General features: G+C 42.3%; 1 protein-coding gene across 1 annotated transcript in view; it reads left to right on the forward strand.

Moving 5' to 3' along the window:
- The first annotated feature begins 1,218 nt into the window (after positions 1-1,218).
- Fam124a (family with sequence similarity 124 member A) overlaps positions 1,219-15,100 on the forward strand; it is a 51,337-nt gene continuing 37,455 nt past the window's right edge. The window contains exons 1-2 of the mRNA XM_027390368.2: positions 1,219-1,280; positions 8,465-8,496. Coding sequence (XP_027246169.1) covers positions 1,219-1,280; positions 8,465-8,496 — 94 coding nt within the window. The remainder of the gene's footprint in view (positions 1,281-8,464; positions 8,497-15,100) is intronic.

A 15,100-nucleotide genomic window follows, 5' to 3' on the forward strand; every position in this document is an offset into this window, starting at 1 on the left:
AGATGCTGTCGGGGAGGCCAGTACAAGCCTGATCCAGACCCCTGAACATGGATGTCAATAAGGAGGCCTCTGCACTCCAGGGAACCTCTGATAGTGGATTAGTATTTTTCCCTGGTGTAAGAAGGGACTTTGAGAGCCCATCCCATGTGAAGGAATACACTCTGGCCCTGGACACATGGGGAAGGGCCCCGGCCCAGCACAGGAAGATTTGGTGGACTTTGCAGAGCCCCCATTGAGGGCCCTATCCTGCCTGGGGAGTGGTGAGTGGATGGGGTGGGGGGTAGGTTGGGGGTGAGGGAGGAGGGATGGGGATGAGGGGAGGGAGAGGGAGAAGGGACTTACATGTGAAACAAGCTTGTTCCCTAACTTGAACTAAAAAAAAAAAAAAAAAAAAAGAATTAAGTCTTAAGTTGTTCTTACCCCACCACCACCAAGTTGCCTCACCTCAACCTACTATAGTAAAGATGACCTCCTGCTACCTCAGTCATTAACCCACTCTGAAGGATGACAGGGTTTAACAACATCCACCACCCTCTTGCTTTCAGATTTCTTAAATGCAGGCGCATCTATTTTGAAACATCTAACAAAAGAATCCATGTGCTGGCAAGTTGGGTCAATGAGAAGCCACTCTGGCCGGTTTGCACGCTGAGCAAGGCGTTAATGAACTCAGCTTCAGTAGTACTGAGGAACCTGGAGGAAAACACTCAGGTGTTGATGGAGACATTCCACTCTGCCCTGGTTGTGTCGGTGGGTGTTTTCTCGTTCTGCTAGCAGACTGAGGCTGGAAAATCTCTGGGCAAGCCCAAGGACTCCGAACTCTCTACTGTGGGCCCAGGGGACGGCAGCTTTGCTACGTACACTCCCATACTGCCTGCACCAGTCACTATAGAAAGCACAGCCGCCGAGCATTTGCCCAGGTGGGTGCAAAATTAAACACTGCACGCCCACTACACCCCACGCTTATAGAGATAGGCCACCTTACACACCTCCCCCACTCACGCTTGCAATCGTGCACACGCGCGCATTCCGTGCACACGCTCGGGTCCTTGCCTGGTGGCACCCGGGCGCGCCCGCGCCGCGCAGAGCGGAGGGCGGGGAGGGCGCGGCCGCGAGAGGGCGCGGCGAGCGGCTGGCACGCGGGGCCGGGTCGTTGCGGGGCCCGGGTACCAAGCGCTCAGAGGGACCCGGGGCCGAGGGAGCGCGGCGGGCACGCGCGCCATGAACCCGAAGGCGGGCGGTGAGGAGGAGGACTGCGTGGACTCGGGCGCCGAGACCGGAGGGTGAGCCGGATCAGGAGGGGTGGGAGCTCAGGATTCTCGCTCAGGATCCCGAGCCACTGCGACAGTATCGGGGCTGGGACTCGGTTTCTGCGGGCCAGCGGCGTGATCCCCGGCTGCCTGGGGCAGGGAGGGGAGGGGCGAGAAGGGCCCCACCCGGGACTGGAAGGTAGTGGGACCGGAGGTCCTTCGCAGCACTGTGGCCCTGGTGCCAGGTTCGGCCAGTATTCCCTGTCAGATATAAACGCTCCTGCACTTGTTCCCACCAGCTGGGGAACTCTGGTAGCTCGGGGGCCTCCAGGAGTCCGGCCCTGGAGATGAGGAAAGCAGGTGGAGAGGGTGGGACACCTGGCACTGAAAAGACTCCGAAGCCCGCTGAGACTGCACAGCTCACTTGTAATGTGCTGCTGAGCCGCCTCTCCACCCCGCCAGCCTTGGGTACCCTCAAGATGATCGGGGTCTTGTGTGCTTCAAAGGATGCAAGTAATTAGCTCAAACCTTTGGAGGCTAATTAGCCCTCTCCCAACAGCAGTTTTCCTGAGTAGGACAAAAGAATGTGTTGTCAGATACTAATGTCCTGTAATGGTTTCCACCCAGCCCCTCTCTAGAGTGTTTTCCTGTGCGCAGTCAGCACCATATCCAGGATGCCCAGTAGGAAAGGGTGTCTTCTCCTATCTAGAGAAATCCTGATAGAGGTCAGGGGTTACCCAGATTACAGAAGACCTTGGAATTCCTGAAGGGTGGGGAGATCTCAAGCTAATTTTAGGATTTGGCAATCTACTGAGGACAGGGAGATAGGCCTGGTCTAGAATAGACCTCAGTTCTGACCTAACCCAAGAAAGTGTCCTTCAAACTCTTCCTGCCTCCAACCCGCCCCCTTTCTTGCCACCTCCTCCCTATCCTAAATCTGGACCTGCATTCTTCCCTGCAGTGAGCTTTCCCTGTTTCCCAACCGCTGCATCCATGGTGGAGGAGTAACTTTGTTTGAAGCTCCCACCCCCAACTACCCCGCTTTTACTTCAATTCTGTTGGTATGAAAACTTGCCAATTTAGTTACTTTCCTGATTTTTGTGGTGCTGGGGTCCCACCCTAAGGCCTCATGCACAATAGACAAGAATCCTTTCACTATGTCACAGCCCCATTATTTATCAGCTTTAGATGACCATCCTTGTTTCACGTCTCCTCCCGAACCATGAACAGAAGAAACAAAGCAAAATTCGCCGGCTCTTTTGTGGTTGGGGTGAAGCAACCACTATCCCACTAATTTTTAACTTGCAGGGCTCGCCTGAAGCAGATGTTTGCCGGAAGGGCCTTGCCTTGGAGAAGAGGGAGTAGTATTCCCTTTGAGGGGTGGCTTCACCCCAGGAGGCAGGCTAGCATGAGAGCTACCACCGACTCCTGGGAAGGGCCAGTTAATATAGAGACACCATACCCAAGCTTCTAGTTTCTGCTTGTCACTAGAGACTGTTGCTATAACAGGACAGAATTGTTTAAAGAATTCTTATTGCATCACTAGTAAACTTAAATTAAAATGTAAAATGAAATTATTTGAGATAGAAGTTTCAATTCATGTCCCTTAGCCTTGCATTTGCTGTCTACCCCTGTATACTTTGAATTTCAGTTTAGCTATCAAACATGCTGTTAATAGTTGGATCATTTTTTCCCCAGTGTTTTCCCTTTCTATTCTAGTCAAGTTAAGTATAAAGCACACAGAACTCACTCAGTAAATGTTTGCTACTTCTTGTTGTTGTTGTTTAAGATAATGATGATGTTTAAAACAGGGTCTCCTGTCATCCAGGCTGGACTTGAAATCACCAAGTAGTCGATGACAACCTTAAGCTCTGATCTTCTGTCCCCTTCCCAAGTGCTGGAATTACAGGAATGTACCCCATGCCAGGATTTCCTTAGTATTGTCCCTCTGCCTTCCAAGTGTTTACAGCTCTTTTGTCTATCAAGGGCAAGAATTGAACATGGCCTTGGACTGTGAGCTCCTCTCATGCTGGCCAGTTGTCCTCAGGTCTCTTTGCTCTTTGACCTGGCCATCCTGGCATTCTCTTCTGGTGCCTCACTTTTGCCAAGCTTCCCTTTCTGCCTGGCATGCCTATTAGAGGAAATTCTACTCTCTCTCTCTCTCTCTCTCTCTCTCTCTCTTTCTCTCTCTCTCTCTCCAGCTCAAGTGACCTATCCACTAGGATGTCAGTCCTTAACTTGGGATCCACAGATGGTTTTAAGATATATATGAAATAATAGACTTGATAAAGTTTTGTGAGAAGAAAAAAGATTTAATTGGATTCTCAAACTAGCCCATAATCCATTGTAAATCAAGTTAGGAGAGAATGTGAGATGTTTCTGTGTCGGCAGAGACAGTCTGAAGGTGAGCAGTGAGACATTGGGTGTCTGGAGTCCAGTGTGGAGCTCTAACATGACGTTATCTTTGGAACTGCCCTTAAAGGCCTGGAAGAGATGAACTCAATTAAATGTCACAGCAAACATTTGCCCAGCATCCACTGCTTGCTGTCTTTTGTTCTAAACCTCTGCATGCCTTGTTGGCTCACTGAGTCCTTAGCCAGCTCAGCAGAGCTGGCTCTCCTTAAGCCCAGCCTTGAGAAGCCATCGCATTGAAATGTCAGTCAAAAGCAGGAAAACTGATGGCAGAGCCCAAGAAGGAGGATCGGGCTGTCCTGGAACCAAGAGAAGGATGGGTTTTTGAGAAACCAAGGTCCATATTGTCTGACTGAAAGCTTATTAAGATAAGGATTGTGGAGTACCATTTTATTAATGGAGATTCTGAAGTGAGGCTTTGGCAGTGGAGTGGTGGTGAGGATCCAGATGAGATTGTCTCTAGAAAGGAGTAAAAGGCAAGGAAGGGGTGAGAACTGAGCCATTTGTCTAGAAAACAATCCAGAAAAATGATGAGTAGAAAGGAGTCCAATATAGAACACTCCTGCTTCTACCTCCCAAGTTCTGGGGTTACAGGCTCTGTCCCTGTACCAAGCACCATACATTCTTTATACCCAACACAATAGATACACAGATGCTTTTCAACACCTTAAGGAGGCTTGGCATAATCATTCAGAATATCCAGGCCAATCTTTGGTATAGTCATTATTATTTTACAAATAGGATGCAGTAACTCATTGGGTAGACATGACTTATTGGTCTGTAGCCCTAGGCTTCTGCTTGCTTCCCACCCAGTAACCATTCAAGGAACCATTTCATCTATAATTAGTCCTTGTTTTCTTCTAAAGGAAATGCTGCCTTTTCCAACCTACCTACACCTAGCATGTGCCAAGACTAAAGACTGTTCTGTGGCATTTGGTGTCATTTGGGAGCTCCACTGGGAAATGAGCCTGTGCTTCTATGTGCTGTTAGGAGAAACTAGCAAGCCACTTTTGGCAAAGTAGCTTATGACACAGAATCTCTTAACAGAGGGACAGGCAGTTCCTTGAAAATACAAATAAAAGCCAGTGCCAGCAATGACAATTTCATTAGTGAGTCTCCAAGACATGGCCTCTCCTGGGCTCTTTCACATGTGGCCACACCTAGTGAATTGTTTTCCTTCAGTAGTTTGGTCTGGCATCAGTGGAATTCTACCTCTGTGTCAGCTGTCACTGACCTTTTGGCCTATGGCACTGACACGCATGTCAGGGAACTACAACCAATGCTTCACTGCAGCCCATGAGAAGAGGCAAGCATTGAGAAGTGCAACAGGTAGATGGGAAAGAATAGGCACAAAAAATATTATAAATGGGCCAATAGTTTTTAAAGGAAATCTTATATAGAAAGCAAAAAGACTTTGTAATCATGAATGAAGTTTGTGTCCAAGGCTAGTTAGCTCTGTTACTGTGACTTCAATTTAGTGCACTAAGAATAAGCAGGGGAAGTCCATGACACAGGGAGCCATGTGTTTGCAACAACAGGAAGGTCAGTTTTACAGAAAGGCCAAGTGAAGTTCTTAGGCCATAGTTTCCTGGAAAAGCAAATCTAGAAATGATAAAATGAGTATCTGTGCAAATTGCCTAGTGAGACCTCCAGCAGTGGTGAACTGTCTTAATTACAGAATGCCTTCCCATATAATCCAAATGCATGCAGTTAACATACAGATATTAAAAACAATATTTGGGAATTATATATATGCATACATATGGTGTGAGACAATAATCCTATGTTATTACATGCCATCTACTGTATAGGTTCAAGAATTTTACATCTTAAGATGCCTAAGTTTGCCTTTTATGCTGCATTCTGAAGACTTGAGTGTTGTATGCAGAGCTCAAAAGAGAGTGCTTTGTGACGTGACACCAATAAACAGAACCTCAGCTGTCCCCACCTACCATAAATGAGTTTGAGGAGCACAAAGTCCTTCAGAGCAGGCTGGTCAAATACCTGATTGTTTTCTGAAATTATTTTTAATCTATTTCTTCATTAAGTTGCCTTCAGTTTTACAGTTTGTCTTTCACTGGCACTGCCATTAAATAATCTTATTTAGAATATGAGCCACAGAAGTGGAAATACCTTGACTCGGTCGGTATTCCCAATCATGGTAATTTTTCTAAGGATAAGGAAGTAAATAAATATTAAGCTTTATTCATAAATATCTCACCACCCTCTATTTTGCTAACGTGAACCAGGAACAATCATGCAGCCATTTCCAAAGAGAAGGGGTTGAGTAAATTGCAGTGAGTCACTTCATCTGAAGTGATAACTACAGGAGCCGCCAAACAGCATGTTGAAATGGTTTTAAGTGAAAAGAGCAGTGCAGAGTCATTATCGCTATTGTTGTGGCAATATTGATATACAGATTACATAAACTTAGAACCAGAAGCTGGAGAGTGAGGTGAAATCTTAGATGCCTCTTCTGTTTGCTGAGTTTTAATGGGACAAAGCTGGCCAGAGACCACTCTCCTTGGAGAAAGGGGTCTGTGTTTTAATTAGTCCTTGGAAGTCAGACATGATTAGATTGGTGCTGTACAGATTGGCTGCTGTGTGAAGGAGTTGGAGTTCTGGCCCATTGGCAAGCCTAACCCCAACATTGCCATGAAAGTCTTGAGAGATTTAGGGGGATCCCGTGGAGGATTGTTCTTTATGCTAGCACTTTCCTATAATACTACCAAGCACTTCAAAATTCTTGAACTATAGTTTCAGTGTAATTTTCCATCTATGTCCATATCAATCTGTGTGCAGATCATTACAACATTTGCCTGTGTGAATCTCATCTTTGGCAAACCTAGCTGAAAAGACTGGTACATTCTTGCTATAGGAGACATAGTAATATCATACTTTCCATATCATATGTGGATAGTTGTACAGTTTCTGGAAAGTCTGGCCATGATTGTAGTGTGATGGAAGGGGCTTTGCCATCATTTGTTCTCTTATAGTGGATGCTTGTTGGGCATTCACTGTACTTTATATAGCTAGATTTCCCAGTGTTGTCCTACTGTGTTGTTTCTGCTCTGTCTGGCTCCGAGAGAATTTAACATGCCAATGCTGGGTGCAGAAATCCTGGATTTCAGTATGTCACTAATCCTTGATGCTTCCTTTCCCTCAGCCAATATGGTACTATACCCTAGCCCAACCCATCCCACTTTCTAGCTTGCTCATTATCCATCCACTCTGCCCAGTGAGTCCAAACCCTGTCACTCCTCCCTTCCTGCTCTCCTTACAGATAGTATCACTTTCACTTTCCACTGACTACATCAGTTGCCTGGACTTAGAATCATCTAGGAGACACAGCTCTGGACATAGCAGTGAGGATGCTACCAGAGAAGTTCCATTGAGCAGGGAACACCTATCTTGAATGTGGGTAGCACCATTCCACAGGCTGAAGATCCAGGACTGAATTAAAAAGAGAACAAGGTGGAAGCGAGCTGAACACATCTCTAGACACTTCCTGTCTGTACACAAGCTGACCAGTTGCCTCACACTCTTTCTCACCTCAAACAGACCCTTTCTCCCTTCCTTAAGTTGCTTTTGTGGGGTATTTTGTCAACATGACTAATATGACAACTAATAAAACAAAATTAAATTTGGCATAGGGGAGTGCAGTTTTTTAAAAGGTATGCAAATTCCTTTTGCAGTTTTGACTCTTTCCAGTTTGAAACAACAGTGATTTTGGCTACTAAAATACTTCATTTGAAAAAAAAAAAAAAAAGAAAACCAATGTCCATTTCCTTCCATTTTATTCTTTGCCAATAAATCGGGACATCGTGATCTGAGCAGTGTAGTAATTTTAACACATAAAAGGCAATCTTTAAAAAAGTTTTATATGCACTTTTTAAATGTAGTAAATGGAGTGAAATGGGGTAATTCAAGAAAGGCAACTGGAGGCTAAGGTGGTAAAAGGAGTGTATTACCTATGAAATTAAACAATTTAGCAGTTTATTTGCCTAACTACATCACTAACTGCCAGGCACTGTGAATCCCTGCATCCCTGAGGGATTCATTACCTACTGAGAATAACTTTGGGGTGCAAGAGAATAAACAGCTTCTACACCAAATTCCTTGTCAAAGAGGAAAGTCCCCACAGCCCTGTTCATGGGCCAGGAACTTGGCAGGATTCCCATTCTTATAGTGACTGACTGCCAGCCACTGAATTCTCAGCCTCAGCGTAAAACCTCCATGTAGTGCTTTTCCTCAACTCCCCTTCCCCATCACGGTCCACATCCTGTGACTCTCCTCCCTGTCAGGATTAGGAATGGAAAGCAACCTTATGTGCCCTGTGCTGAAGGTCCCTGCTGGTCAAACCAGTCCTGGAGTGCGGACACACCCCTACTTCCCAGCCAAATGCTAGTCTCCTTCTTCAGGGGTCACTTCCATCATGTTGTCAAAGAAGCATGAGAGTAATGAGAGTGTAACCCTTTTGGGGAATTGGGAATCTACTGGAAACTTGGAGTCTTTCTCACCAGAAAAATAAACAAACACTCAAAAACTTTCCAACAAATCAAGAGGGCCTGAGAACCTCCTAGGGTGACTCACAGAGCCCCTATGAAGGCCGCAGTTTTGCTTTCCGAATTCAAGCATAGCACTAATTTGCACAAGAGAAGCCTCAACACTCTTTTTCACCAGTGACAACTTTAGCAGGCAAGTGCTTCTAACTACCACATCACTGCCAACGAAGCTTTTAGCTCAAGTGGTTCATTTGGATAAAGAAAAACGAGATCTAATCCTACTTACAACTTCTGTTTCAGGTCCGACTACAGCCATCTGTCCTCCACCAGCAGTAAGTATTCTTTGAATGTCCTTTAAAGTTCTCTTTTAAATTTTTAAAACACGGTTACATCACTTTCCTGCTTGCTCTCCTCCTCCCTACCCCTCCCATGTACCCCCAACTCCCTTCCAAATTCATAACCTCCTCTGCTTTAACCATCGTTGTTACATAAACACATAGACAAGAAACACAAACAGAGCCTGCTCAGTCCATGCAGTGTTGCTGCACATGTAAGATTTTAGGGATGACCACATAGTATTGGATAACCAACCAGGGGCTCATCCCTGGAGAAGACTAATTCCCCCTCTCTCAGAAGTTGTTAATTGCACGTAGCTCCTCATCTAGGGGTGGGGAACCCCGAGAGCTTTCCCCCATCTATGTTGATATGTCAATTGGTCAGGGAAGGTCCCCAGGTCTTGAGAGACAGCCTGGTTGTTGCCATTTCATGGGTGTAGCTTCCCTGTCACAGCTGGAAGGCACAGTCTCACAGCAAACTACCTGGTCTTCTGACCCTGACAATCTCCCCAGCCACTCTTCCATGATGATCCCTGGGCCTTAGATGTAGGAGCTGTGTAGTAGACATATCAACCGGGGCTGGATACCCCGCAGTCCATTGTTCTCTGCGTTTTGACTAGTCATGCTTTCCAAAATGGACTCTGGCCACAAAAAAGATCTTCTTTGGTTAGGGTAAGATCTATACTTCACTGTGCGTATTAAGGTAAGTATTTAGAGTAGAGTTAGGAATTGTGCTGGTTTAGGAAAGGGGCAGTTACAGGTTCTCCTCTAAGATTCATGACCTCACTAGCCACATGAAGTTGGCTGGGTTTACAGTACCAGGAACGATTTCTCTCCTGTTCAGTAGGCCTTGAGTCCAATTAGACAGCCATTGGTTACTGCTAAGATTAAGTGCCACTATTACACCTTTAGGGATATTTTGTCACACTGGTGGTTGCTGTGGTTCGTATGTCAAAGCTGGGTAGGACTATCGATGGCTTGCACCCCTCAGCAGCTTTTGTGGTGCTTTCCAATACTATGAAAGCTAGTTTCTGGGAGGAGGTGTTCAGGTTAATTTTATCTCAGATCCTCTGGGTTCTATGTCCAAAATGTGTAGTGGCTTCAGCAGCAGGGGCTGGAGGTAACCAAGGGCAATAACATTAGCCTATATTGTTTTAGGAGACTTATGAACTCCCCTCCCCAATAACTCAAAAGAAGGTTTCCAATGCCTGACTACGGTTTTTGTTAGATCGTCTATGGCTCTTGGGTGGAATATTATAGCCAGCCCAAAGTGGTGTAACTGCATTTAAACTCTGTGTGTGTGTGTGTGTGTGTGTGTGTGTGTGTGTGTGTGTGTGTGTGTGTGTTTATATTTCTTTACGCACATATACTTATATGTTTTATATGTAATTCTAGGTAAATATAAAATACTAATTCCCTATGCCCTTTCCAAACATCCTGAGTGTTATCCCGTACCCTCCTCTCCTGTTTTGCTATCCTCTCCTCCCCCAGTTACAGATCTCTTCCCTATTTTTCCTATTTCCCCATTCAAATCACCTTATCCAGCTATCCCCATCTCTGGAGCTCCTTCCCACACACACCACAGTCAGTTTACTTTCCTGGTTTCTGCAGTTGCTCCTGTTTATATACTGACTTCTGAAGATTTGGAGTTAGAAATCACAGACAAGAGATAACTCAGTATAATGTATCTGCAAAAATTCATTATTTCATTTTTCTTTACATCTGAGTAGTATTTCATTGTGACTACGTACCATGTTTTCATTATCCATTCTTTGGTTGGGGGACATTTAAGTTGTTTCCATTTTGTAGCTATTGTGAATAAAAGCTGCAATGAAATGGGTGGGCATTTCATTGTGGAGTAGGATTACAGAGTCGTTTAGGCCTATGCCAAGAAGTGGTGTACCAAAAAATCTTTTGGTAGATTTACCAATTTGAAACCTCACCAGCATTTGTTGTCAGTTGGTGATCCATTGCCACCCTGACTGGAGTGAGATGAAATCAGTGGTTTTGATTTGCATTTCCCTAATTCCTAAGGATAATGAATACTTTTTTGAGATGTCTCTTATCCATTTTTATTTCATCTTTTGAGACCTGTGTTTATGTCCAAAACCCATTTTTAAGGTAGATTATTGGTTTTCTTGAGTCTTTGTTTGAGTTCTTTATGTATTCTAGATGTTAATCTTCTGTCAGATGTATGGCTGGAAGACATTCTGTGGGCTTCCACTTCACTCAGTTGAATTTTTCCTTAACTGTGCAGAAGCCTTTTTAGTTTTATGCAGTCTGGCTTACCAAATGCTGGCCTAAATTCCTGGGTAAATTGAGTCCTATTCGAGTTTTCCTGCATCAATGCCATGTATGGTACAGACTATGTTTTCTTCTAGCAGTTTCAGAGTTCCAGGTTTTATGGTGAGGCCTTTGACACAACTGAAGTTAATTTTTATGCAGGTGATAAATAAGGATCTTAACTTTTTCTGTGTCTTTGGCCTGTTTGCCAAAATCAGATGGCTGTAGTTAATATGTATTCGTGTTTGTGTCTTCCATTTTGTTCCAATGGTCCATATATCTGTTTTTATGGAACTACCATATTGTTTTATTATTATGGTTCTATAATACATCTTGAAACCTAGAACAGTAATCCTTCCAACATTGTTCTTTTTGCTCAGAATTGCTTTGGGGTCTTTTGTTATTGTTATGGAAATATAAATTTAGGACATTTTTCTCTATTTCTGTGAAGGTTATCATGGGGATTTTGATTCAGATTGGACTGAATCTGTAAATTGCTTTGGTAGACTTGTCATTATCACAGTCTTAATTCTGCCAATCATGAGCATGACATCTTTCCATTTTCTGGTGTTTTCCTTAATCTCTGTCTTCAGAGATGTAACGTTTTCATTGTAGAGGTCTTTCACCTCCTTGAATGGATTTATTTCTAGATATTTTCTTTCCTTTGCGAATGTTATGAATGTAGTTATGTCTATGATCTCTTTCCCAGTGTGTTTGTTGATTGTTATAGAAAAGCTACTGCATAAGCTGACTCTGTACTCTGCCACTTGGCTGAATTGCTGATCATTTCTAGAAGTTTTGGGTGGAACTCTTGGAGTCTCTTGTGTATAATATTAGATCAACCGCAACTAGGGATGGTTTAACTTATTTTCTTTCTCTCATTTTACTTCTCCAGCTAGAGCTTTCGTCACTGTATTGAAAAGGAGACAACCTGTCTCATTCCTTAATTTAAAGGGATCACTGTGAGTTTTCCTCCATTTAGTATAATGTTGACTATGGGTTTGACAGACATGGCCTTTATTGTGTTGAGAAATGTTCTCTATAATCCTACTCCATCCTAGGAAGAAGGCATATGGGAGTTTATCAAAGGCTTTTTCTGTGTCTATTGAGATAATCATTTAATTTGTCTTCAAAACACACTTATATGGTTTAGTACATTTATAGACTTATGTATGTTGAACCATCCTTGAATCTTTGAGATAAAACCAAATTTATCATGGTTGATGATCTTTTTGATATATACCTATATTTGGATTTCAGATATTTTTGTTGGGAATTTTTACATATGCATTATTGGCCTATAATGTTCTCTTTATTGTGTCTTTGCCTGATTTTGACGTTTGAAGAATACTGGATTTGTAGAAAGAGTTTGTAGGAGTTTCTTATGCTTTTTTTTTCTGCTATGAATGCATCAAAGCCTGTGCTTTTCTTGGGTATTTCAATCTCTTTATTTATTATGGGTCTTCTTTGGTTGTTGATCTCATCTTAATTTAGCTTCAGTGGTTTGTATCCATTTCCATTCGGTTTTCCAGCTTAAATGAGTACAGGTTTTTAAAGTATTCCTTTATACAACTCTAAATTTCTTGGATGTCTGTTGTAATCTTTCCTTGTTCATTTCTGATTCTGTTCATTTAGATTCTCTTTGTTTGGTTAGCTGGGCCAAGGGGCTGTGGATCTTCTGTAGCTTCTCAAAGAAGCAGATCCCAGATGTATTTCTCCCTTGTACTATTTTCTTTGTTTCTGCTTCATTAATTTATGCTCTGATTTTTATTATTTCTTGCCATCCACTGAATTTGGGTCTGGTTTGTTGTTGTTTTTCCAAATTCTTGAATTGCGTCATCAAGTCATTTATTATGCTGTTTCTGGTTTTTCATTGCCAGGGCTTAGAGCTCTCAAGTTCTCTTATGGGGATGCTTTTAGTGTGTCACAGAGGTTTTGTTGTGTTGTTTTTTGTTTTCATCTAGTTCCAGCAAGTTCTTTCTTTCTTGATTTTTTTCCTTTGACCCATTCACCATTCAGTAATGAGTTGCTTAATCTTCATGAGTTTGTGTACTTAACTAGAGGGATTTAGGGGACAGGGGTTGTTTGCTTGCTTGCTATTAATTTTTAAGTTTTATTACATTATTGGCAGATAGCATACATTAAGTTTTTTCAATACTCTGAATTTATTGAGATTTGTTTTGTGTCCCAGAATGTTATCTGTTTTAGAGAAGCAATGATGAGCTGCTGGGTAAGGTGTATATTCTTTGGTGTTTGGGTGGAATATTCTGTAGATATGTTAGGTCCATTAGATGTATAATGTTATTTATTTCTGATGTTTTTCCCTTCATTTTGTTGTTATTGTTCAAATGATCTATTAGAGAAAGTGTGGTATTGAAATCACCTACTATTGATGTGTTGATGCTAATCTGTTTCTTAAATTCCAACAGTACACTTTATAATGAAATTAGGTGCACCAGAGTTTTGTGCATGTGTGTTTAGGATAGTAAAGTTTTCTTGGTTAATCATTCCCTTGAGTAGAATAAAGTGTCTCTTTTTATCTTTTCTGGTTAGTTTGAGTTTGAAGTCTATTTTATAGTATGTTAAGATGGCAATGCCTGCTTGCTTCCTACTCCCATTTGTTTAGAATTCCTTTCCCCATTCTTTAAAGCTGAGTTTCTTATAGACAATAGAAAATCAGATTTTGTTTCTTAATCCACTCAGTTTGCCTGTGCCTTCAGATTAGAGTTGAGGCCATTAATATTTAAAATTATTATTGAAAATTGTGTCTTGGTTGCAGTCATTTTAGTGTGTGTATATTGTTGTTGTTTTACTGCTTATGTTCTTAATTGTACTTTGTACAGCTTCATTTTTTTCTTGTAGAGTCTCTTGCCTATGCTCATTCCTCTCCCCACCAAAATATTGTTTTAAGTATTCTCTATAGTGCTGATTTGGTGGGTATGAATTATTTTAGCCTATTAGTATCATCGAAAGTTTTTCTTTCTCCTTTAACTATGCCAGATAATTGCAGTAATCTAGATTGGCATCCGTGGTCTTTAGAACTTTTGAGTATATTCCTCCAGGCTCTTCTAGATTTGAAATTTTCCATTGAGGAATCAAGGTTGTCTTAACAGTCCTCCAGGGCTCAGTAGCACAGCAAGTATCTATGTAGTACATGCTTTGATAGTGAGCAGGGATCACCAAAGGAGTCTTTTTCCAACGAATGTGATATGGGAAACTCTAGCCTTGGGCTCTTTTACCTTAGATATATGACTCCTCTCCCTATGGAAAGCCACCCTGAAAGATGTGCCCTGAGCTTTATCACCATCCTCTAGACCTTCTAGGAATGCTCTCTTCAGGAACCAAATTAATTCATTTCTTAATACCAACCACTCCAACCCCTGTTACATAAAGGCCAGGAGAAAGCTCAGAGCCTATGCTGCCTCCATGAGCTTCAGCTGACTCCTCTCCATACTTTTCTTTCTTCTACTATGTCCTTGCAGGCAAATATTATCCCTGCCCAACTTGAAAGGGACACCCTTCTCTAATAACTCCTATGAAGTGTGTTATGGCAACACCAATACCAACAACGGCTGTAATTGGGCAATTTAGCTATCATTTCTCCACTTCAAATCTAGCTAAAAGGAATAGACTTTTTAGTGACCCTAGAGATTATACCAAGTCTGGGGACCTGCTAAGAAACTATTCTCACTGAGCTATACCTCCAGTCTTGAATGTAGATATTTTTATTAGTCCATCTTCCTATTTTTATAATTCCTGGCTTACAAGTAATCATTAAATGTAATAAAAAATATGAGTAGCAATAGTTTTTTATGAATACTCTCAATTTTGAGAAGTGCTTATACTTATTATTGATATATAAGTAAATGTATCCACAAGGAATGATGCCTCATATCTAGACAGGATTTTTAATGATTAAAAGCATTACATCAAAGCTGTTTGTATTGATTGAACATTTATTTTAAAATTACCCAAAACGATTGTCTCACAATAAAAGCCTTGCCTTTTTAGTTGATAAATACTCTATTGTTTTGCCCTCCCTTGTGGTCCTGTTAAACTTTCAACTCTAATTCCCAACTGGATAGACAGTTAATTGGATCATTATGTTTATTGACGTTCTGGCTTGGTTTTCTTCTGCAATAGGGACTGTGAGAAAAGCTGAGTATCTGAAATTGTAATTTAGTGTCAAATTATACTTGGTTATTGGGGGAGGCTGCAGTGAGCAGTTTCTGGTATTCTAGCCAGCTGAAGACCCAACATTGCCCCTTGGTTATTAAAGCCATTATAATAATCATGAGAACAGTACCTTAGCTTCTGT

The sequence above is a fragment of the Cricetulus griseus genome (genome assembly GCF_003668045.3).
Source record: "Cricetulus griseus strain 17A/GY chromosome 1 unlocalized genomic scaffold, alternate assembly CriGri-PICRH-1.0 chr1_1, whole genome shotgun sequence".
Taxonomy (NCBI): domain Eukaryota; kingdom Metazoa; phylum Chordata; class Mammalia; order Rodentia; family Cricetidae; genus Cricetulus; species Cricetulus griseus.